The 22873-nt window shown below is 39.5% G+C and overlaps 1 protein-coding gene across 2 annotated transcripts in view; it reads left to right on the top strand.

Moving 5' to 3' along the window:
• Window positions 1-22458, top strand: part of CWC22 (CWC22 spliceosome associated protein homolog) — a 41406-nt gene extending 18948 nt beyond the window's left edge. Inside the window, exons 11-20 of one of the 2 annotated variants that reach the window (XM_066612358.1) lie at window positions 644-706; window positions 1177-1281; window positions 5539-5620; window positions 6693-6753; window positions 12791-12868; window positions 14617-14769; window positions 15176-15303; window positions 17574-17675; window positions 18651-18826; window positions 21725-22458. In XM_066612358.1, the coding sequence (XP_066468455.1) occupies window positions 644-706; window positions 1177-1281; window positions 5539-5620; window positions 6693-6753; window positions 12791-12868; window positions 14617-14769; window positions 15176-15303; window positions 17574-17675; window positions 18651-18826; window positions 21725-22281 (1505 nt within the window). In that variant the 3' untranslated portion in view covers window positions 22282-22458. Of the gene's footprint in view, window positions 1-643; window positions 707-1176; window positions 1282-5538; window positions 5621-6692; window positions 6754-12790; window positions 12869-14616; window positions 14770-15175; window positions 15304-17573; window positions 17676-18650; window positions 18848-21724 lie in introns of both variants that reach the window. The other variant, XM_066612357.1, reaches the window with a different exon arrangement.
• Window positions 22459-22873: the final 415 nt, after the last annotated feature.

Below are 22873 nucleotides of genomic sequence, written 5' to 3'. Positions count from 1 at the left end.
ACCTCTGAGCTGCATTGCCCTTATGTCAGTGCTGGAAATTGGGTTAGGATTGTATCCTTAATATCCTAAATGTATCTAGCTAGAAATACAGTCCCTGTTGATCACTTATGTTGTTTCAGAAATTCCAGTCCCTGCACTTACTGTAAAGTGCACTTACTGCAAAGGCAAACCTTGCAAAACCCACTGAAGCATCTCTGTGCTTGAACTTAAGAAACCTAGGGAGGAGGAAGAAGGTATAGGCTTACCTGAATGGATGAGAGAAACCACCTGGCCTCTCCATCCCACCCTTTTACCCAGAAAAGCAAGTTTGGCTCCTTGATTGGTGGGCACATGTCGGAAGAGAGCTTAGCTAGTGGCTGTTTTCTCTGGGGAAAGTCAAGACATTGAGAAGAACAGTATGCATCCAGCCAAATGACTGTTTGGGAGTGGGGCTTCTAGACGAAGGCTGCTGCGGCAGGTTGTCTAGCCGCTTTAGGGCTGCTGAACTTACAGTAAAGCTACTGGGGGATTAGAAATGTTCAAAAATAAGGGAAGATAGTCAGTACATTGGAGGGGGATGGGATTCATCACAAATATTTTCAGTTTGCATTTGTAACTTTTTTAAAATGCCTTTTATGGTTTTGGTAACTTTCTCTTTGTGAAGATGTCTTCAAGATGGATCCTGATTTTATGGAGAATGAAGAGAAGTACAAAGCTCTGAAAAAAGGTATGTAGGCTGAGCTTATTGTAGTTTTGCACTGCTATACTGCTAGTGAAATTCATGCGTGTGAACATTTTATGGATAGTACTTTGGGAGAAGTACTGTAGCAAACCATTAAATAAATTTGTAGTGAAAGAAAGCAGGTGATTTTAACTTCTCATGCAAGTTTGTCTTGTGCAACTTAAAACTTCTGTTGTGGTCAGAAGTGAAGGAGAATATTGTGATTGTCAGTCCTTGCTTCCTTCCTTTTTTTTTTTTTATGAAACCATTGCTATCATGTCCAAGTCCTCCAGTCTTATATATGTTAATGGTTGGTATGTCCTATAGTTTTCCTGGAACTAAGTCTTCAGTGTGTTGTAATTTTGAAGCACTCCCCCCCCCCCCAAAAAAAATGTGGGAACCTGATATTGAAGGTCTCTTGTACTGACAGTCTAAGTGTGATCTTTGTGTTTACTTAAATTTTATTTTTACTGTAGAAATTCTTGATGAAGGTGACAGTGACTCGGAAACTGGTCAAGATGGTGGAAGTAGTGAGGAGGATGAAGATGAGGGTGAGGATGAGGAGGAAGTAGATGAGGAAGGTAAGGTGCAATTTAAATTAAAAATTTCTTAAAGAATTATTACCTCTTTAAAGCTGTGACAGTTCAGTGTGACAAGGCAGCAAACTGAATTGTGTTTAGACCTTTACGTGAATATGTGCTTTTTGTATTGGGCTCTGTAATACAGCATTTGTGTCTCATTTCTTTAAAAGTTTACTTGATTTGTTGTAAGCAAATTTTTAATCTTAAATGCTACGGAAGTATACTTGCCAAAGGAAGGTAGCATAGCATAACTTACTGATAAACTCTTGTTAAAAGTTTATCTAGTAAAGTTTTTTGTTTTTTTTAACTATTGGTCAAATGGATGTCCTGTTAGATTTTTGCAAATGCTAAAAGCTAGTCGGTCGACACAGCTTACTTCCTCCAGCAATGCCGGAAGTACATTTTGAAAAGGAAAATAAGCTTTTGTTTTAAAACTCTGGAATAATATGTTAATGACAGAACCCTATCATCAATTCCATTGCTCATATGGAAACATTGAAGGTCACTCCCATAAAAAGTAGGGCACATTAATTTCACCACAGCTGTTTGGGTTCAGTCAGCTAGTTAAGTCATGATTTCATGCAGTACCATTAGCATGACCAATTCCTCTCTGCTGATAGGCAGAATCCATCTTCAGTTGAGCTTCATTGTCCTGGGGGATTCCTAGAAATTCCATCAGTTTAGGAAGTTTGTGTATGCACAATCCGTTCTTGTCAAATAGGAGCATGTCAGAAAGAATAGTCTTGTCCGTTTCAATACAGATGTAAATTTGCACGTGCAGATCATATCTCCATTGAAGTTATTTGGGCTGTATTCATGCACAAAAATCCATGGATCCCTGCATCAGGGTGTTAGAATAGTTTGTGAGTGAAGGGGGAGAAAGTTAAACATTGAAGTAAATATCACAGTGAGCTATGCTCCTCAGCATTGAAGTAAGTAAGTATCATAGTGAGCTATGCTATTTCTATGATTGCTATTCTTAATTGGCAAATATAGCCAGATTGCCTGCATTTAAAACAAAAAAATACACCCCAGCACAACGTTTTCTGAAATTTAAGCCATCAGAGGTGTTCTTACCTATATCACTACTTCTGATAATAAACTTTAGTCATCAGTACCTATCATTTGGAAGTAAAGTGGGGCTACCCAAAGTATAGTGGCTCCTAGGTATTTGTAGGACATCCTTAGCAAATAGAAGTACTGCACACTCCCGCCTATAAGTCGATCTCACAGATAAGATGAGGGCAGGTTTTGAGCCCAAAATCATGGAATTTGCTATGACCCTCGGATAAGTCCGGGGGTTAACTTAGGGAGGTGTCTGACTATAATTTTGTCTGATTTTACCCAAGGCCAGATCCTGAAAAATGTCCCAGTAATTGTTATCTAAGAACTGTACCATCTAATTTATTAAAAATAAAATAAAAGATCATAAAATACATTTGTGTACATGGAAGTGGGGGGAGGCAGATCTCTATACAGACCAGTGCAAAAACAGGGAGAAGGTGTGGGGGAGGGAAGATCTCTATATACATCACAGCAACACCAGTGCAAAAGCCCTTGCACACAGAACCAACAGATGGAAGGGGGGGGGCAGATCGCCATACAGACCAGTGCAAAAACATGGGGAAGGTGTGGAGGAAGGAAGATCTCTATATAGACATCACAGCAACACCAGGGCAAAAGCCCATGCACACTCAGAACCAACAAATGGAAGTGGGGGGGGCAGATCTGCCCTGTACTGCTCTGGACCAGGGTATCTTAGAGATCGCCTACTCCCGTACAATCCGGCTCGTCCTCTTAGGTCATCAGAGAAGGCCTTTTTACAAGTGTCGCCGCCTAGGGAGGTACATGGGGCGGCTGCAAGAAATAGGGCCTTCTCAGTAGTGGCACCAATGCTATGGAACTCCCTTCCCCTTGACTTAAGAATGGCTCCCTCTCTTGAGACCTTTCGGCGAGGCCTGAAGACCCTTCTGTTTAAACAAGCCTTCTGAGTTCTCGGCCTTTTAACATCTTTTAACATCTTTTAATATTTTTTACAGGCCTGATTCTTTTATGACTTGCTGCTGCTCTATGCTCTTTTTACCTATTTTTTACTCTGACTGCTGTTTTTTATGATGTGTTAATATGTTTTTATTTGTTTTTAAATTATGTTTTTAATATGTTGTAAGCCGCCTTGAGTCCCTACAGGGAGAAAGGCGGGGTAAAAATAATGTTGTTGTTGTTGTTGTTATCTCCATACATACTAGTGCAAAAACGGGGAAGGTGTGGGGGAGGGAAGATCTCTATATATAAACATCATAGCAACACCAGTGCAAAGGCCCTTGGAGCCTAATCCTATGTATGTCTACTCAGAAGTAAGTCCCATTATAGTCAATGGGGCTTACTCCCAGGAAAGTATAGGTATGTACCTCTTTAAAATGCAGATAGACTTTATCTTATCTTTACAGTGCAAATAACCAGAACAAAAGCACAAGGGAGGAACACTGAGTGGAAGGAAAAGGGATTGCCATACCCTGCCTTCCAAGCTGAAAGCACAAATTGGAGAGATTTGTAATGCAGCCACTGCTGCTACCATGTGTAGCTCCTCACTTTCTCCTTAGGCAAGCCTGTCCACATGGTGCTCCCAGTCCCTCTCTCTGTTGGCATCCTTCAGTCTCGGAAGACTATGGTATCGCGCTCTGAATGGTGGTTCTGGAACAGAGTAGCCTGGGTAATGTAGATATGGAGGATAGACTGTTACCCATGCAGCAAATCCTCCCTCTCCATGTCGCTGAAATGGTCCAATGGAAAGGCAGAGGCCAATACGGTTGGTTCCAGCGGCATTGTAGGAGTTGCCAGAGCGTGACTGTATACAGCCGCGAACTGCCTCAGGAACTCTGGCTCCAGATTTTGCCTCGAGGTTGTCTCCTGAAGCCTTTTCCATAACTGGATGTAGCCACAAGGCAGTGGAGGTTTGGGATCAGAGTTTTCCTTCTCTCAGATGAGCTGCCTTCCCAGGCTGACGAGCCTCATCTGCCTGGTGGCTGTTTAGTCACCTGTTACGACAAGTACAGACAAACTGAGGGCCTATTCTTGTCCCCAGCCCCCAGGGCTCCCAGTCCCACGCTCCTGCAAAGTCTTGCAAAGCAAGGCTTTGCAGCTTGCGTCCATGTTGGGGCTGCAGCATGTTTCTTTTGCAGAACAAAAGAGAGTGCTCCATGACTCCATGACTTGCTTCCGTCATGCCCACAAGTACAGGCTGCAGTTTCTAGCAGCCAAAGAAGCACAGCAGCAAACGGAGGAGTGCTGCAAGCCAGAGGGAAGCTCCTTTGGGTTTCTGATAGCTGCTGCGATACCCTTAAACTTCCCAAGCTCATTAGTGACCCGGAGATAAGACGAAGAGGCAATCCACACTGGATTTTAAGGCATGAATCTTTCGCCTTATAGGGGAGTATCTATGGTATATTCATTAGTAAATTAAATTATCAGTGTATTGAGCACATGACCAAACAAAGGTGTGTGAGCTTCTAGAACCTATGGAGCACTAAGCACAGTTGAGCCACAGAATGTTGAGGGTATTTGGGGGGAGAGGGGGAACAGGAGAGCATTGGAGTGCTTGAGCCTCTTACAGGTTATAAGAAGTGACATGGAGGTGGATGGTTAATGCCATCTCTCACAATGTAGCAAAAAAGTGATTATGAGCCATTTTTCACCTTTCAGCTCAACAAGGGAAGGGTGGGAAAAGTATCTTCAGTGAGCCCCAAACAGTGCCACAAACTGCTGTTTCTAAGGCTAGCTGGCTCCCTGCCCAGAAGCACTTCTGTTAAAGGCTGGGGATAAGACATAACATCTTGATGCAGGTCATAGAGTATTCGTGGCAGTGTGGTGTTCTCAGTTCATGCTTAAATTGCTAACTGCTAGCCTGGCAGATTGCATAGATTTGACTTCTTTTTCCTTTCTGGGGGCACAAATGACTAACACGATTATCCATGAACTGTGAACATCAGGCTGCTGCAGTGGTAGCATATTTGTTTCTGTGAATGACAAAGGATATACTTGTACACATTGTCTGTGATGGGACAGTGGGTAAGCTTGCCTATTGTGCTTCAGTTTCTTAACATGTCTTTTATAATTTGAAATTATGCAAAGATTGGTATTAAAGTGATTTACCATAGATGACCTTACAACTAAGGCATCTTTTGTATATTGCACCTTTTGTATATTGACCTAGTTCTGAATGCTTTATTATAATATTCCATTCTTCTTTTCCTCTCGAAGGACAAAAAGTGACCATCCATGATAAAACAGAAATTAACTTGGTCTCATTTCGGCGAACCATTTACCTTGCAATCCAATCAAGGTAAAATGAAATATGTAATTTACAAGATTCTCTTGCACTATGACTACAAGTACCCTTACAATCTAGCCAGTGCATGAAATGAATTGATTTCTGATTTTACTTAAATCCTTAGCTCTAAATCCTTAGCAGCAAGTGTAATTTCTCTTACTCTCTTAGGAATGCTGTTAAAAGGAATTCCTAGGTGTTGAAAAGGATGTGGAGGGGGAAATGTGACAGGGTGTGATCCTGAGAGGGGGTGGCTATAAGAACAGTGAACCAAAAGGCTTGATTTTTAAAAAGTCGGTTAATTCTCTAAAAGGTTTTATTGTCTCCTTTGTAATGGATGATAATACTTTCCATGGGAAAACATTCTGAAACAAGATTTAAGATTTTGCAGGGAGGCATAATGTTCTAATTTGTTTAGTTACTCAACTTTGTACGTTTCTGTTTAATATGATGTTGTAGCAATAGTGACTCATAAATGGCAGTCATCTTGTTTTTAGTCTGTCTGAAAATCTATTGGTTTTGGCCGTAGATGTTAAATGGCAAAGATGTTGTTTGGAATTGTTGTTCAACATGGTTTTATAAAAAACCTGTTAAATTATTTATGCTTTTTAATGAAATGTCAGATGAAAATACTGTGGTGGATTTTCAATTAACTGCAGTGGCAGTATTGATTTATGTAGGGGTTTTTTTTTTTTCCTTAATGAACTTCTTGCAATAGTGCCCATGTGAGCTTATTGCTTACTGTAGCAGACCTTAAAGTTCATCAAGTAGCGATAATGTGCTGGGCTTATGTCAGATAAGTACAGTGGGGAAATCTGAGTGGAGAGAGATTTGGTGGGTTCCCATGCTTTAAAAAAAGGAATTCGCAAATCTGAGCATCGGAGACATTGGAACATCGCTGATTTAAATTCCCCTTTGTCTAGCAGCATAGCTAAAACTGACTGTGTTTGTATATTTCAGCAAAGTCTGTTTCAGTCCCTCAACATTTTGTCTTTCTAATTCTAAAAATATTGTTGTCAGCATTGGAGTGTCTTAAGCTGTTGTGGCTGAAAATCTGTTCTAGATATACTTTTTTCCTTCTTTACAGTTTAGACTTTGAAGAATGTGCTCACAAATTGCTGAAGATGGATTTTCCTGAAAGTCAAACGGTAATTCTCCCTAATTCCTACTTTGCTTTTCTTTTTCTGGAAGTGGTATCTTTTCTTTTTTTACACAGAAAATGTAACAAAATTAATCTTATTACGTAGTATATGGGTTAATACACAGCACATCAGTTTGATTGTAATTAGAGCTGTATCATTTCCAGAATGATGCTTTTAAAAAAAAATAAAGTAGTAAATCAAATAGTGTTCGTGGATTTTTGGTCTTACGGGAACATGTCCTCAAAATAGCATATTGGAAGATGATGCAGTGTCTCTGAGTTTAAAAATGTTTGCTCTGCTGAAATAGTTTTGTAACAAGTGAAAAAAACACTGAGGCTGAGCAATTCTAGTTTGGAGGCCAAAGGAAAACCTTGCCAGAAAGCTACGTGTGCTGCTGACGCTGGTATTAAATGGTGCTACAAAACAGTCACCTGCCTGGTGAAAAAAGTCTTTGACCAAAAGTTTTTAAAGTTCCACTGTGGAAGCATGTCCACACTTAGTCTTTCCTTTCCCCGGAGTACAGGGGAGCCATGTTTATGCATGAAAGCAGGAGCTTTGAAAGTTCATCTCCTTCCGTTTAACAAAGGAGGAGTGCATGGTATTTCCTTGGCCATATGACCTTTTGAGTGTGTGAGTGAGATCAGACAGTGTGAAATCTTTCTTTTCACTTTTCTCATTTCCATTTATACCATTTTTTCTTTTAAGGAAGCTTTTAAAATCACTTTTTCCAATATAGTCAGTACCTTCTTGCACTCTATCACTTAAAGCACAATGGCCACCGAGTGAAAAGGCACACTGTCTCCTCATGGATGAAGAGGGTGGCACAGAGCCTGGTTTGTGTACCATCACCATACATCTGTGCTCCAATTTCTTGGCTGGCAGCAACTTTGTGGTGGTTGTGTCCTCTTTGTCTTGAGCTGATATTGGAAAAGTGATAGCAAAAACTGGCAGGCGGCATAATGAAGCATTATTATATGTTCTCAGATGCTTGCTCTTCTGATGTTAAGGTCAGAAGAGAGCAAGTGCTGCCAGAACTGTGGCAGGTTCCATTGCATAACCGTAGCTGTGAAGTGGCAGCTGGAAAACTTTTTTTGTGTGTAATGTGGTGGAAGTTGAAAGGAATTGCGTATGTTCTGCTTCTCTTTGGGAGTACGTTCCACAGTGGTGGACATGTTGAATATTTTGATAATCTATAGCTGTGTCACATGTTTGCAGTTCTGAAACTTACAAATAGTCTGAACTTGAGACTGTCTCCAGTATAAAACAAGTGACGCTCTCAGCAGTGCCTTTCTGTGGGCATAAGTGTGGCCAGTTAGGATTCTGCCTCTCCTTTACATTTCAAATATGAATGCTGTAAATAAAATGCTTTCATATAGCCACAATGTATTGCCACTCTGGATTGAACAAAATGAAAGATAATTCTCCTGTTAAATTACTAAATGAGAGGACTGACTTGCAGTTACAAGAAAGGAGGTTCTTTTCTTCACTAATTAGTCTGAAATACAAAATTAGATTAGAAAGATAAAAATTACTTCTAAGTAAGCATGGTATTATAAGAGAATGGTTTCCAGAAAGAAGCACATGATAGTCCCTGAAGTAGTGTATGCTACTAGTGTATGCATACACTACTAACACTACTAGTGTATGTTAGTAGGGTATGCTAACATAGTAGCTGCCAAACACTGTAAAGGAACCAGATGCTATCTTCAACACTTTTATCTGCTTTTAATCTGAGGAGCATCCTTACTGCTTTGAGAGGCCCAGTGATCTGGTGGTTGAATGCTTTGGGGTAAAGAGAAGCTGTTGGTGGTGGTTTTCGTTTAAAGGAGAAAAATTAAAGAGCAAGAGATCAGTAATTTTGAAACATTCTTTATTTCTTCTCGCTGTCTTTCAGAATGTATTCCTTCCCTAGATGTTTCAGTGTCATTTACATTAAGATGAAGGACCTGTTTCAGTGACTAGTCCTCTTTTTTTTATTTTATTTTACTTTTATCCATATGTAGCAACTACAGGCATCCGCCTGTTCACTTACCCACGGTTCTCCGACTCTGTGCCCATTACTTAACTGTTTTCCTTTACTGTGGCGCCAAGCACTCATCTCTCTTCCTTTGCAGTCTAGTATAGGACTCTATAGGAGAAATGTAAACAGCAGTCAGCCAGGAAGCTTCCTGCTTCTGGTTAGCATTTTCTTAGTCACCATCCATTAGTTCTGGCTGACTGCTTCTTGCATTCCTCCTCAGTAACAGGCTGCAAAGGAAGAGAGAGATGAGTGCTTGGTATAGGGTATACCTATACCAAGTGCTTGGTATAGAGTATACCACTGTAAGTATAGGGTTCACTTTTATCCACTGTTTCAGTATCCACAGGGTATCCCCCGCAGATACGGGGAAGACGCCTGTACAATACTCGCCTCTCGGGTGGACTGATAAGGTACCATACTTGTGGTCCAGTACAGATGCAATGCTGTAATGCAAAATGTATGCTGTGATGCAAAATGCAGAGCTACAGATGTAGCTCAGTGTGGTTAAGAGTGTGAGAGTGGACTATGGGATTGCATGTTCCTTTTCCTCTCCTGCTCAAATTTCCTTTCTGCTTCTCTCCCAATAACTTTAATCATGATTAAAGTTGACATCTGTACCACTATTAACACTAAGGTTCCCACTGTGAATTTTTAAAAAGAGACTTGGTTAGCATTTGAAGCAGTTAGAGTGGAATTTGGACAGAAAATATAGTCCCCAATCCATGGTTCATTCCCAATCTTTTAATTATGGTTAGCGATTAGGAGCATTATGCCTGCTGGGTGTATAAGATGCTGCACTCTGGGACTGAAGCTAAAAGAAATCTCCGTTAGATTGTTGCTTATCCTTCCAAGTGCTAAATTGCTAAACGTATCGCTAAGAGGAGAAGCAAATAGAAATGATTTCCCTAGCTAGTGGCTACACTTGGCTTAGTGTTCACTGCTTTGCTTCCTTTTCTCTTGTCATCTTTGTGGTACAGGGGGAAAAGTCTGAAGCATGTCTGCCCTGAAACCAGTAGTTTCTCAGGTGCAGTATCTCTTTGTATAACCCGTCTGTGAAAATATAAATATCAGACAGTGACCAGGGTGCTCCGCAGTTTTGCCACACAAGCCCAGAGATTTCCATCCGACTTGAAGATCTCAGCTTTCATGTCTCTTGGGTTTTTTCTTTTTCTTTTTAAAGCAAGTTTTCAAGATAGACTTGAAAGAGTATGTGCAATGTCTGTGAAATCTCAGAAGAAAAAGTGAAATCCAAGTGGAAATGTCTGGCTTTTGGGGTGGATGGCAAGAGAGCACTTTGAAAGATAGCTCTTTGTCTTTTATGTGTGACCAGCAGAAGTAAACTGTGCAGCATCAGCAAATGTATTTGTATCGTTTTTATGCAGACAGCAGAACGTGGTTTACCTTGGCATAAGTCAGAAAAATTTCTAACTCAAAGTGCATGCAGCTCTGCCAGTGATTCAGTAAAGCGTGTGCAGACAAAAAGGTTTAGCAAGTGAAACAAAGGATACAATTGAGCTTCAAAGCGGCAGTTCACAGTTAAAACTGCTGTTTGTTTTCTGTTCTATATGCTATAGAAAATAATTAAACTTTTAAATGTTTAGAAATAGACGCTTCTAGGTCTAACATCTGCTTGTTCAAAAAAACCAGCAAGAGTGTTTTTATGGGCAAATCTGTTTGCCTTCACATGGTTCCTCAAGATAGCCTGCTGGAAATCACTGTAATACTAAAATATTTAATTACTTTAACCCCTGGGGATTATTAAAATACTGTAACTTCAGTGAAGAGGGCAAAAAGCAAATTGTGTTGCAAGTCATGCTGCCTTCATTAGCTACAGCATCAGCACTTCGTATGAAAACTGATTGACTGCAGCATTTTTATAATAGAACCATATAAAAAGTTAATATACATTTTAATACATCAAACTAATGTAATAAAGGAGGCACAGATATTGGTTATTAGGGTTTTTCTTGACTGTTTTCCATCCTGAATAAAAAATTTTAAAGTTCTGTTTGTATCCTGCTTTTCTCTCAGATGGCACTGAAAGTGACTTACAGTCACATATAAGAACAATTTATAAATAACTAAAAACAATTAAAACAAAACATAATGAATAATTAAAACACAAGCAGCAGCAGTCACCCTGTAATGTGTAGAAGGGCAAAACCTATAAAATGCATAATAATAATAAAAATAATAATAAAACTTTATTTTTATCCCGCCCTTCTCCCCAAAGGGACCCAGGGCGGCTTACAACATATTAAAAAAACAAAAACAAAAAACAACAGATTAAAACATAATTTAACAGATAAAAACATTAAAAACACATTAAGAGAAACCATAAAAACAGTAATCAGATAAAAGTCAGAAATAAAAGAGCATAAAACAGCAGTTCAAGGAGGAATCACGCCTGTAAGAAACTAAAAGATGTTAAAAAGGCCATAGAGTCAGAAGGCTTGTGTAAACAACACGGTCTTCAGGCCTCGCCGAAAGGTCTCAAGGGAGGGAGCCATTCTCAAGTCAAGGGGAAGGGAGTTCCATAACATTGGGGCCACTACTGAGAAGGCCCTATTTCTTGCCGCCGCCCCACGTACCTCTTTAGGCGGCGGCACATGCAAAAAGGCCTTCTCTGATGACCTGAGAGGACGAGCCGGATTGTATGGGAGTAGGCGATCTCTAAGATAGCCTGGCCCAGAGCAGTATAGGGCTTTAAAGGTCAAGACCAGCACCTTGAATTGGGCCCGGAAACGAATGGGCAGCCAATGTAGCCCCCGGAGAAGTGGACTGACAGAGTCAAACCGCCTAGCTCCAGTGACCACACGGGCCGCCGCATTCTGCACTAATTGCAGTTTCCGAACCGTCTTCAGGGGCAGCCCCACATAAAGCATAACCGTTCAACATACCAATAAAACCTGCAATACATCCAGTATTAAAATGACCATAATAAAATCAGAAGGCTAATCTAAAAACAAACATTTTTAGGCCACGACAGAAAGCTTCTAAATGTGGAACAATTCATCAGCTAAAAGGGCAGAAATTCCATAAAGTTGGTGCCACTACAGAGAAGGCCTTATTTCTTGCCACCATTCTTCTAACTCCACAGAGGGTAGCACATCTTAGATGGCCTTCTCTGAAAACCAGAAAGGACAAGCCAGATTATACAGAAGAAGGTGTAAATATGCTTGCCCCAAGTTCATCAGGCTTTAAAAGTTTACTCTAATTATTGTGGTTTGTGTTTGATCACATATTGTGCTGAAGCTGAATTAGAATTTATAATAAAACTTGGCACCATCACAAAAGGGGATCCGAATTGCTATTCTTATCAAATTAGAGTTAATGGTTTTAACATTGCTGTATGGTTATCACTAATTGTGAGTTGTCACTGTGCTTATCTTGCATAATTTTAAGCTTGTTACAGATCAGCCTTGCTTCATTTCCTCCTTAATTCATCTGTTTTTCAAAGTTTTTTTCATCTAAAGATGGGTTTATGCGTAACCCTTGCCTGCCTGCTGAGGATTTCATCTGATGACATAGACTGTAGTCCACAAAAGCGTATGCTGAAATAAGTGCTAGTCTTTAAGGCACCACAGGACTCTTGTTTTTGCTATGTATAGACAAATACAGTAACCCCTTTTGGAAATGGATTACACTGTAGCCAAAGTGAAGTTACAAATAACTTCAAAAAAATCTTACATGAGTCGGCAGTGTGTATGATTAGGACAAGAGCTTCAGTCCTTGAAAAGATACTAGTCAATAAGGATACGGGACCAGTAGGCTGCCATTGCGTGTGTCTGGTGAATCTGAAACATACCTTTTCATAATTTCTTTATTTCACCTTTTGAATTTATTGCTTATGGTATATTTTTCTTAGCTGTTTCACCTAATTTCCAGTTTTTTTTAATGCTAAGTAAATCCATGATTAAATTTTCTATGCATAGTGTGAAAGATTTTTATATTCTAGAAGATGAAGAGTTAACACCAACTGATACAAAATCTTTCTTATGGACTTTACTCTTCTCTTAACAGAAAGAACTGTGTAACATGATTCTCGACTGTTGTGCTCAACAGAGAACGTATGAAAAATTCTTTGGTTTGCTGGCAGGGGTGAGTGACTTTCTAAGGCCGGTTCACAAATGCCTATTCAGCATGAGGGTGATTCTGTCTAACCTTGGACTGAGGCACTGCTACATACAAACTTTCATGACATTCCTCGTTACCTCAGTCAAAGCTTTTCAATAGCCCACACGTTCAGTGAATAGTCATCAAGCAATGTTGGCACCTATGTGAATCAATCTACACATTGCAAAGAGTAAAGCAGTAGAATTCTGGACTGTTTGACTTCAGACTAAAGGTGGGGATTTGTATGTTTTAATTCTCCTGCATGCAAAAAACACTGTGCATGTAGTAAGCCAGCATATTGGGCGAGGGGGGAGGTCTTCCCTAAAACTTGCCTTCAGTGCGCATGTTCACTTATAGATACTCACTGGTAAGGTGAAATCAAATGTAGATCATTTCCTTGCCTTATCTGCGAAATCACTTGAGGTCAGGGCTGATCAGGCACTTCGGTAGCCAGGAAAAGCCCAGAAGAGAGCAAGAGGGCAATTAGTCTCCAGGGCAACCTTATATGTTGTTATACTTTGAGCCTCTGGCTTAACACATCAGGGACCTTAAAGAAGGGTTTGATTAATGGTCCTACTGGTATGTTTTTACAGTGCACGTACTCTGTTAGTGTTTACAAAAAGGTTATAAAGACCAGCATTTAAAAAGTTAACGAATAAAAATGTGTCTTATGATCTTGTACTTTACTTTTAATAAATTAGAGACTGTACAGTTCTTAGATAACAATTACTGGTAGGTTATTTTTTAGGATCTGACCTCGGCTAAAATAAGACAAAACTATACCCCCCCCCCAAGTTTATCCGACTTATACGAGAGTCATAAAAAAATTCCGTGATTCGGGTTCAAACCCTGCCCTCTACTTATCTGTGAGATTGACTTATGCTCAAGTGGCTGCATACAATGTGTGATGGGATTTTGCATGGAAAATCATTTTAAAATATCACTCCTCACCTGCATTCTGATCTGAAATGGAGCAGTCCATAATTCTGCCACCTCCTTTTGTATAATAATAATAATAATAATGTGTAGATTGAGTCCAGAACAAGAAACAAAACAGCTGGAGTGGCACTCTTCATTTGCATTCTTTAATTGTTGCCCAGAAAATATAACAGCCAGTATTCAAAAGGTTGCAAGAGTATGGAGTCTCTGCATACTGCATGCCACCTCTCAAAGACCACACCATCAGGTTGTGAGCAGCATTCAGGAGCGTGAGGGCCGCCTCCTTCTAAAATAGGAAATGAGTAACCTTGAATGAGGAAGCACTCTCTGCCACGTTTCCATGTGTAGTTAGTCTGTGGAGCTCCTTGCCACAGGATGTGGTAATGGCATCTGGCTTAGATGCCTTTAAAAAGGGTTTAGACAGAATTGTGGAAGAAAACTCCATCAGATTACAAGCTGTTATGGGTATATGCAGTCTCCTGGTTTAAAAGTAGGCTACCTCAGAATGCCAGGTGCAAGGGCGTGGCACCAGGATGCAGGTCTCTTGTTGTCTTGTGTGCTCCCTGAGGCATCTGGTGGACCACTGTGAGATTCAGAAAGCTGGACCTGATGGGCCTTTGGTCTGACTCAGCAGAGTCTTACATTCTTAATTCTCGAGCATTTCTTTATTTTGGTTTTCTTAAACCATTTCTGCTCAACATTGCATATAGGCAACAGGGATCAAATGTGTACACCTATGGGCTGAGTGGAAATGGATTAACATGTGTTTCTTAACTGTGCCCTGATTTTTCCAGCGCTTCTGTATGTTAAAAAAAGAATATATGGAATCATTTGAAGCCATTTTCAAAGAGCAGTATGATACTATACACCGGTTGGAAACAAACAAGCTGAGGAATGTTGCCAAGATGTTTGCGCATCTTCTGTACACAGACTCGCTTCCATGGAGTGTAAGTAGAAAAGTTTCTAACCTTGCATTCTGCATTTAGTTTCAGAAAAGGCAAAAAGCATGAAATCTGTCATTTTAAAAAAATTTTGAAATATTTAAAGGGTAGATGGCATCAGATGAAACATTTCATGAGCATGAAATTTTGGCCTTGAGAAGGGCCGTGAAATTTGAAGCGGACAGCTGGACCTTGGAATAGAACAAGTTCAGACAAACTGTTCATGTTCTGGCCTTTTGCTTTTAAGTTAAGTAAAAGCTTTGAGATGGTAGTTACTAAGCCCATTTGATACTTGCATGAATTTGTCACAATTAAAACAACCCATATGTTATTTTGGAGTCAAAGAATAAATTTTATTCTTTTGAAGGGAAAAGGTGGGGTTTGGATATTAATCTGTCACTTCTATTTGTAGGTCCTTGAGTGCATAACACTGAGCGAAGAAACGACAACATCCTCCAGTAGGATTTTTGTTAAAATATTCTTCCAGGAGCTTAGTGAATATATGGGACTTCCTAACCTTAATGCAAGGTTGAAAGATGAGTGAGTAACTGTATTGCAAATTAGCTTTACAGTGCCTTTTTTATTTGAGCACATCTGTCTTGTCATTTGATTTTCCTATTCATGTTCAGGCTGCTAATTAAAATGATGTACTAATTCTTCTTTGCACATTCTGAACACAGTTTTACAGTGCCAAGTATATGTGTGCCTATGTACAATGTCAGTTGTGACTCTGTGTGTGTTTTGTTATGTACATGTGAATAGAAACTACCACTCTGCTCTCATTTTAAATTATCTTTTGGTTATATCAGTGTATTAGGTCCACACATAATACAGGTTGAGCCTCATTATTTGCGTGAGTTCCATTCCAAGCACTCACGTGGATGGCAAAAAACGCACTTTAGCAAATCAATTAAAAAAACTAAGTTCCTTTGCTCCAGTGATTTAAAAACAGCCTTGCTGACCTTTGTGATGTAAGATAAGAGTCCTTAAGAAGACAATCCATCAATCAGTCCTCCTCTAAGCGGGCTTAGAAAGGCACTTCACTCAGCCTCTCCCTTTACCAATGCAAAGTGATCACCTTTCTTTCACCTGAAGGGGAGGGGAGGGGTCCACTGGAGAGAAGATTGATGGATTGTCAGCCAGCTGCCCCCCCTCTCTCTCATTAAGGAGGCTATTATTAATGGACTGTTGAGTTTTTTAAACTGATTTTAAAGGGATGCATTTTTCCCCTTCTCCAGGGATCAGCACATTCCTTCTCATTTGCAGGGGGCCATTCGTGTTGAGTCAAATCCGTGTATAAATAGGCTGGACCTGTATACCTCTTTTGGTGGGGTAGTTATCATTTAAATGTGTTGTGGATTTTCCAGTGTCCAAAAAAAGAGTAAAATCTTGATAGTCAAAAAATCTTGACAGGTTTTTTTTGACACTTCTTGAATTACCTATCTGTAATGCAAAAAAAAAAAAAAATGAAATGACTTAGTCATTTTTTCTCAGTGGATCTATTTGAATCTCTAAATACTTCTGTTAGTCAAAAAACAGACACAGCAAAATAGTCTTCCTCATTTCTGTCCTTCGGTATCATGAAATAATGTGTAGTGATATATGGAAAATAATTCCTTGAATCAAACTGGAACCAATATATTGAACTCATACTATTAAACTATGCCCCCCTTCCCAAATCGGTTTCATCCGAGAACCAACAACAACTTGAGAAGGAGCCACAAACCATACCAACCATAATGATCTTGTGCTTAATCATGAAAATCTAGCAATGTCTAAATTATATTACAGCTGGCTCGCCATCTCCATGGCCAGATAGTGAATAAGCACTGACACAGCAGGACTTCAAACTGGCTTCATCCTTAATTAAAATCACAAGTAGTTGATGTTTACCACTGAACTTGTGTTAAATGACAGCATCTTTCTCCCCCTCCACCCTGTCACTCCCATACCATACCCTGCCTGCTATGCCATCATCTGGTTTTTCAGTTCCTTCTCCTCTGTCCACACCTCCCCTCTAGATTCTCAATAATCCAAAATTATCATTGCATAACCATGGAGGAGCTCATTATGAAGATGTCTTTTTAAAAGTGTCATAGATTCATAATGTTTTAACAACATTGTTGACACTGTTAGTCCCAGAAAGTGAGGCAAAATATATAAGGAATCATCATTTATTGAACCATTTATAGAAAGATGAATATTTTTCAATATACTAATATAGGTGGGGCCTCAGTATCCACAGGGAATCTGTTCTCTGACACCCCCCCCCACTGATACGTAATTTCATGGACACTTAAATCTGTGATCTTTGTCCCATTAACCCCTCCAAAGGGAACTGGAGCTGCACCCGGACCCAGAGAGGCAGCACGCGTCCACGCGCTGCTCCTCCAGGCTTCAGAATGGCCCAGAGTGGCAAAAAAAGCCACTTCTGGTTTCCTGCAGGAAGGCAGAAGTGATGTTTTCTCGCCTTTTAAGGCATTCTAAGGCCGGGGGAAGCTCCTGGAAGGCATTTTTGCACCTCTCTGGGCTTCCAAAAGCCCTCTGTAGGTTCCTGTCCAGTTCAGAGGACTCAGGTGGAGCTGAGTCTGGCTCAGTGCAAGTCCTGGGGACCCGTGCTAAGCCATAGCCATGGATGTATAATCCGTGGATCAACAGAGGTTAGACAACGTAAATCATCCTGTTCTGGTTTCCTACCAGTATTAAGATGGTTTGGAAGAATTTTTACAGGTATATTTTGTAATTCTGAATCTACTTTTATTGTTACAATCTGTAGATCAAGGTATAATTACTATGTTTGCTTTTAACAGAACTCTGCTACCATTCTTTGAAGGATTGTTACCTCGGGATAATCCAAGGAATACTAGATTTGCAATCAATTTCTTCACTTCTATTGGTCTTGGAGGACTGACGTAAGGAAACCTATTTTGTTATACATAAAGACCAGAACTGGGGTTTTGTCGCAGGGTCAAAATGACTGATTATGGTCCATAATTTGATGTGGGTTTTTTTTGTTCTTTTTGTTTTGCTTTTTAATTTAAAAGATTTTTCTCCTGCCATTCCTCTGCCGGAGCAGATGCCCAAGGTGGCTTACAATTTAAAGAAAAGAAAAGAAAAGAATGAATAAATAAATAAATACAATTGTTAAAAACTATGAATAAACTCAAAAATAAATAAAATAAAAACCAACTTGGAGGTGGGAAAACTATTAGTGTTAATGGAAGCACAGGAGGCAGACCCCAAATACCAAATGAAACAAAAAGGCTTTGAGCCCTTGTTGAAACACCGTGAGGGAGGGGGTAGATCTTAATTCCCCTGTAGGGAGATCCATAATTGTGGCGGATGTGTGTGGTGGGAATTCAATGCACATTTTCCTTCCACACCCTTACAGCCATCTCCATCCCTAGATGTCCACACTGGGGGTGTAATATTCAAGCATGGCCTGTGAACATAAAATCCCATGCACCTAGATCCATATCCTAAAGTTAATATGCAAGAAAAAATATGGTCCTGCATAATATGATTCTTTGTACATAGGCCGCAGTTGAGAGTCACAGTGACATGTGGCTGTCCCAAAACATTGGTGGTGAAGCAGGCATGCTTTAGATTGGATGAGGGGGAAAAGCCACATTCTCACCACCATGCATGTGGGCCATATCTGGTGTAGGCATCTGCTTATGCTCTCTAGTATCACACCTGAGTCTTGCAGAAAAATGGAGTTTAGAGTGCAGATGTAGACTGGCTCAGTGGCTATTGGTTGAGACTGTTTTCTTTGAGACTGTGGTTTGGTATGTAATTTAGAGAAGGTAAACTCAACTCCTCATCCTAGTAATTGAATTAATATTTGTTTTCTACCATACTGAGACCTGTCAAATTTGTTTAATTAGGGATGAGCTACGTGAACATCTGAAAAATGCACCAAAAATGATCATGACACAGAAACAAGATGTGGAATCATCGGATTCAGATTCATCTTCAGAGTCAGAGTCATCTGGGTCGGACGATGCCTCCAGCAGCAATGGAAGCTCAGGGTCCTCCAGCGGGAGTGAATCATCTTCTCATAGTGAGCACAGCGCTGACTCGGGTATTAAGCTCCAGTTATAACTCATTTTTTTAAAATGTGCTCTGCATGCAAAAAAAAAAAAGAGTGCTGGTTATTTAATCACATACAGTCGACCCACACCTTACACACGACAGACTTGCATGAATTCAATTATACGCACTCGTTTTCCGAAGGCATTGAAAAAAGTGAAAATAGTGCAAATGATTCCGCCCTCCATTCCTGAAATGAGAGAATGAAGCTGCTGTTCCTTCAGTCCCCTCTTGTTTCTCTTGTACGGTGCTTTTAGTTCTTAAAGAGACAGTACGCATTTGTGGAATTTAAGGGTGTTTCGACTGTACACAATTTTAAATTTACACACTTACAAAAGAACATAACCCCTCACGTACAATGCAGGCTGACAAAATAATCAATCATTGATCAGTCTGCAGTTATAATAAATGCTTGCGCATGCCTCCTTTCAGGAATATTTGTATAATTTTAGTTAGAATCATTTGTATAAAATGGATTATTAATTTAGGCAAACACCAATGTTTTCAAATTTACTTTGGGCCAGTATTATGTGAGTAAATAAGGTCATCTTTCTGGAGAGTAGATTTGTACATACTTAATTGATTTGGCATGTTCTTCACATGAGGAACTGTGAGTTTTCACATGCAGAGTTGTTGGCTTGAAATTGAAAAGAGTACATGGTAGAAAGAAATCTTCAAAACTAGCCTTTTTTCTGATTTGCATTTTTCACATAAGGTGCAATTTACCTGTGACGTTGCTTTCAGATGGTTCCCCACTTGTAAAAAGTGATGAGGTGCAATCCCCTGAATGATCTGTATCACCTCAGTTTAAGGACACATAAATCTTCCCTTACTTGTTTGAGTAGCTAAATTGACAGTCCTAATCTAATTTATTCTTGGCTTGTTTCCCCACTAGGGGATTAATCACACTGATGTAAGAGCTCTTGCGTAAATGGGTCTCCTTAGTCTACCTTTTCATCTTGAAATAAGTTAAGGCTGAAGACTCTCCGTTTACACTAAATAACTGAAAAGGGGGAGGAGGTACCTGAGATATTCCCCAATTCCACCCAGTTGTTTCCATGTATCAGCCCAGCATGATAATAAGTAACCAAAAGCCATAACATGGCCATATACCTTGAGTATGTAAAAAGAGATTAAATTTGGAAGTTGTAAACTGTATAGCAGTGAGATACTGATATAATCGTGAGCAAAGTTGTGTATGTAGCAAAAACATCTAGAGGTTCTATCCCACAGAAATCCCCCTCAGTCATTGCTTGTGTGTTTGTCGTGTGAACATGCTCATCTTTCTCTTTCGCTTTATATCTGATTCCTGGTGCAGGAATATTAAGTAGTAGTATAATGTGGTTGTAATTCAACTTGTTTTGTGCTTCATCTGTACTATCCATGTTTCTTTTGCTGGTAGCACAGTATGCAATGATTTTTGTATTTAAAATCAGTGTTCTTGAGTACGAGTCAATATTTTAAAAATATTTTTTTATGAATACAATAAATTATTGTTAATCCAATGGTGCCTGCTAGTCCAGTTTGGAGAGCAGATGATAACCCAGCATGACCTTCTGCATTTAGGTAGCATGCTGATTACATTTTATGAAATGGTGCTTTAAAGAGCAAGTGTCTTCTGATTCACAAAAATACTGCAGATTAGGATAAAAAGAGGCCTTCTGTAATCCATTGAAAATTTGCTTTGTGTTGCCTCTAACTATAAATCTAATACATCAGTAACACCAAATCAATCACTAAAGGAAGATATGCTGGAACAGGGTCAGAGATGTGGCATTTCAGCAGAGAGCCCAGATGGCTTATGCACAGACAGCTGCGATTAGATGGGAACCTAAGAGGCAAGTTCTTGGTGACAAATTTACCTGAGTCTGTAATCTGCTAGTGTGAGCATGACATTTTTTATTTTATTTTATTCTGTGTGTTTTTAATTTAGTACATTCTAGTCTAACTTTTGTACTTTCCTCATTGAAAAATAGATTCTGTAAAGAGGCATTTTGATAGAGACAGCACTATACTGTTTTAGTTTGTTTCTAGATGTCTGTCTTTTATGCCAATAAAGGTTCTCAAAGTAAATTAACCTATACTTCTTAAAAAAAATTTGATTTCACAAACAAATATTACTAAAGTGATTAAGTGCAGCTTAAGTGATTAAGAGTCAGCTTCTGTTTGTTTGCAGTGTTAGGGATGAGAACTGCTGCCAAATTGATAGGTGGAATTTAATTTGAAGTCAACCCTAAGAATGTTTCGAACTAGCCATCAACTATATTTTGACCTTGTCCAGAGTGCAAGAGAGTGATATGCAAACTGTGAATTATGTACAATATGCAGATTACCTGAGACTTGCCATGAAGTGACTCTAATTTGGCTGTCAGTGCTGAACAAGTTGTTAAGTTTAATTCCCTTAATTTAGCATCAGATCTGTTTAACTGTTCTGTGCATACATTCTTTTCAGTGAGGTGAAGAGTAACTTACTTGAAAGTTAAAGGGGGCCGAGTTGCTGCCTGTTGAAATGTCCAGCTATCAGCTGGAAGGATTTAATCATGCAGTGAAGTCTGTAGGAGGTGATAGTGAGAGCAATGTTGGTATTGCTCAGATTTTTGTTTTGTCAGACTAGTTGTCTCTGTGTCCAATACAGGAAAGCATTTCTGCTCCACACAGCTGTAGTGCCATGACTGCTGGTTTTTTGATCTGCAGCCTTTTCCCTGAGAGGTGTTCCTGAGGGTCAGGAAACCCTCCACAACAGTTTTTTAAGGAGACATGAGGGGAAATCCTTCTACTCACGCAACATGATCTTTGGATCCCTGCCAAAGTGTAAGTTAAGGAAAGTGAATACATTAAATTTTTTAAAAACTGTTTTTGTTACTTTCAGATATGAAAAGGAGGAAGCCACAAAAGAAGAAAACATCAGACAAAGATACAAAGAGAAGGCAAGCAAGTAAAAAGAAAGAACTTGAAAAGAAAGAGAGGAGACGACAGTCTGAGAGGGAAAACGGTGCTGAGAGAGACTCTGAGCGGAATGCTGACAGAAAGTCAAAAGACCCGAGCAGGAGGGATGATGCCTCAAAGAAATCCTCTTATGACAGAGATTATTCCAGTGACAAAAACAACTACTGGAGTGGAAAGGACAGGGATCAGGATAGAAACATGACTTTGGAAAGCAAAACTAGTCATTCTAAAAAGAAAAGAGCAGAGAGAAGAAATTCTTGTTCTGATAATGAAGGAAAGGACAGGCATTGGACTAAAGATAGTGAACTTCACAGAAGAAGAAAGGACAGGTCAAAATCCAGAGAGAGACCCCGTAATTATCCCAGTCCCAGAGAAGATGAGGAGCAGGGCCGGTATAATGACCAGTTTAAAGAATCAAGGAAAGAGGAAGGCAAGCGACGACACCGGGATGACTCCCCCTATGGACGCAAAGGACGCTAGTAGACAGGTTTCTGGAGTATGCATATTTTTTCCCTTTTGGTGAAAACGTTGTTTTTACAACATACTAAACCATTTTTAGCAGGACTTTTTGTACAAAGCGCTTATTTGTAAACTTCCTTGGACCTTTCAAGGCTTTCAGTACCATGTATTTTTATGAATATTAAATGTTGACGCCTTTTACTATGCTTCAGTGTGTTTGAATTCAAGGGGAATCAAATCCTTTTTGTTTTGTCAGTAAAACAGTTGAACACTTGTGTTTCAAGGAATTCTGGATCATCACAAATACCTTTGTAAATATTATTTATATTCTTGCAGTGCTCAGCATTCCTTAATTTTTTGTTTGCTACTCGAATATCAGAACAGTGAGAATTCAGTGCAGCTATTCAAAGGTTTCCCTTCATAAATTATAAATACTGTATAATTGCCTGAACAAGAACAGTGTTGCAGGAAAATAGTTTTCTTATTTTTTTTTAATTTGAAGGGAACACTGAGAACTACGGATTGGGACTGAAATCTTTACAGATGTCTACCACAGTATTATTGTATTGGTTATATCAAATTCCTACTTAATTTTGTTGAAGTTTGGAGAAGA

Source organism: Tiliqua scincoides, chromosome 1 (genome assembly GCF_035046505.1).
Source record: "Tiliqua scincoides isolate rTilSci1 chromosome 1, rTilSci1.hap2, whole genome shotgun sequence".
Classification (NCBI taxonomy): Eukaryota; Metazoa; Chordata; class Lepidosauria; order Squamata; family Scincidae; genus Tiliqua; species Tiliqua scincoides.
The sequence above is the reverse complement of the archived record's forward strand: the minus strand, read 5'-3'. Positions and strand labels throughout refer to the sequence as shown.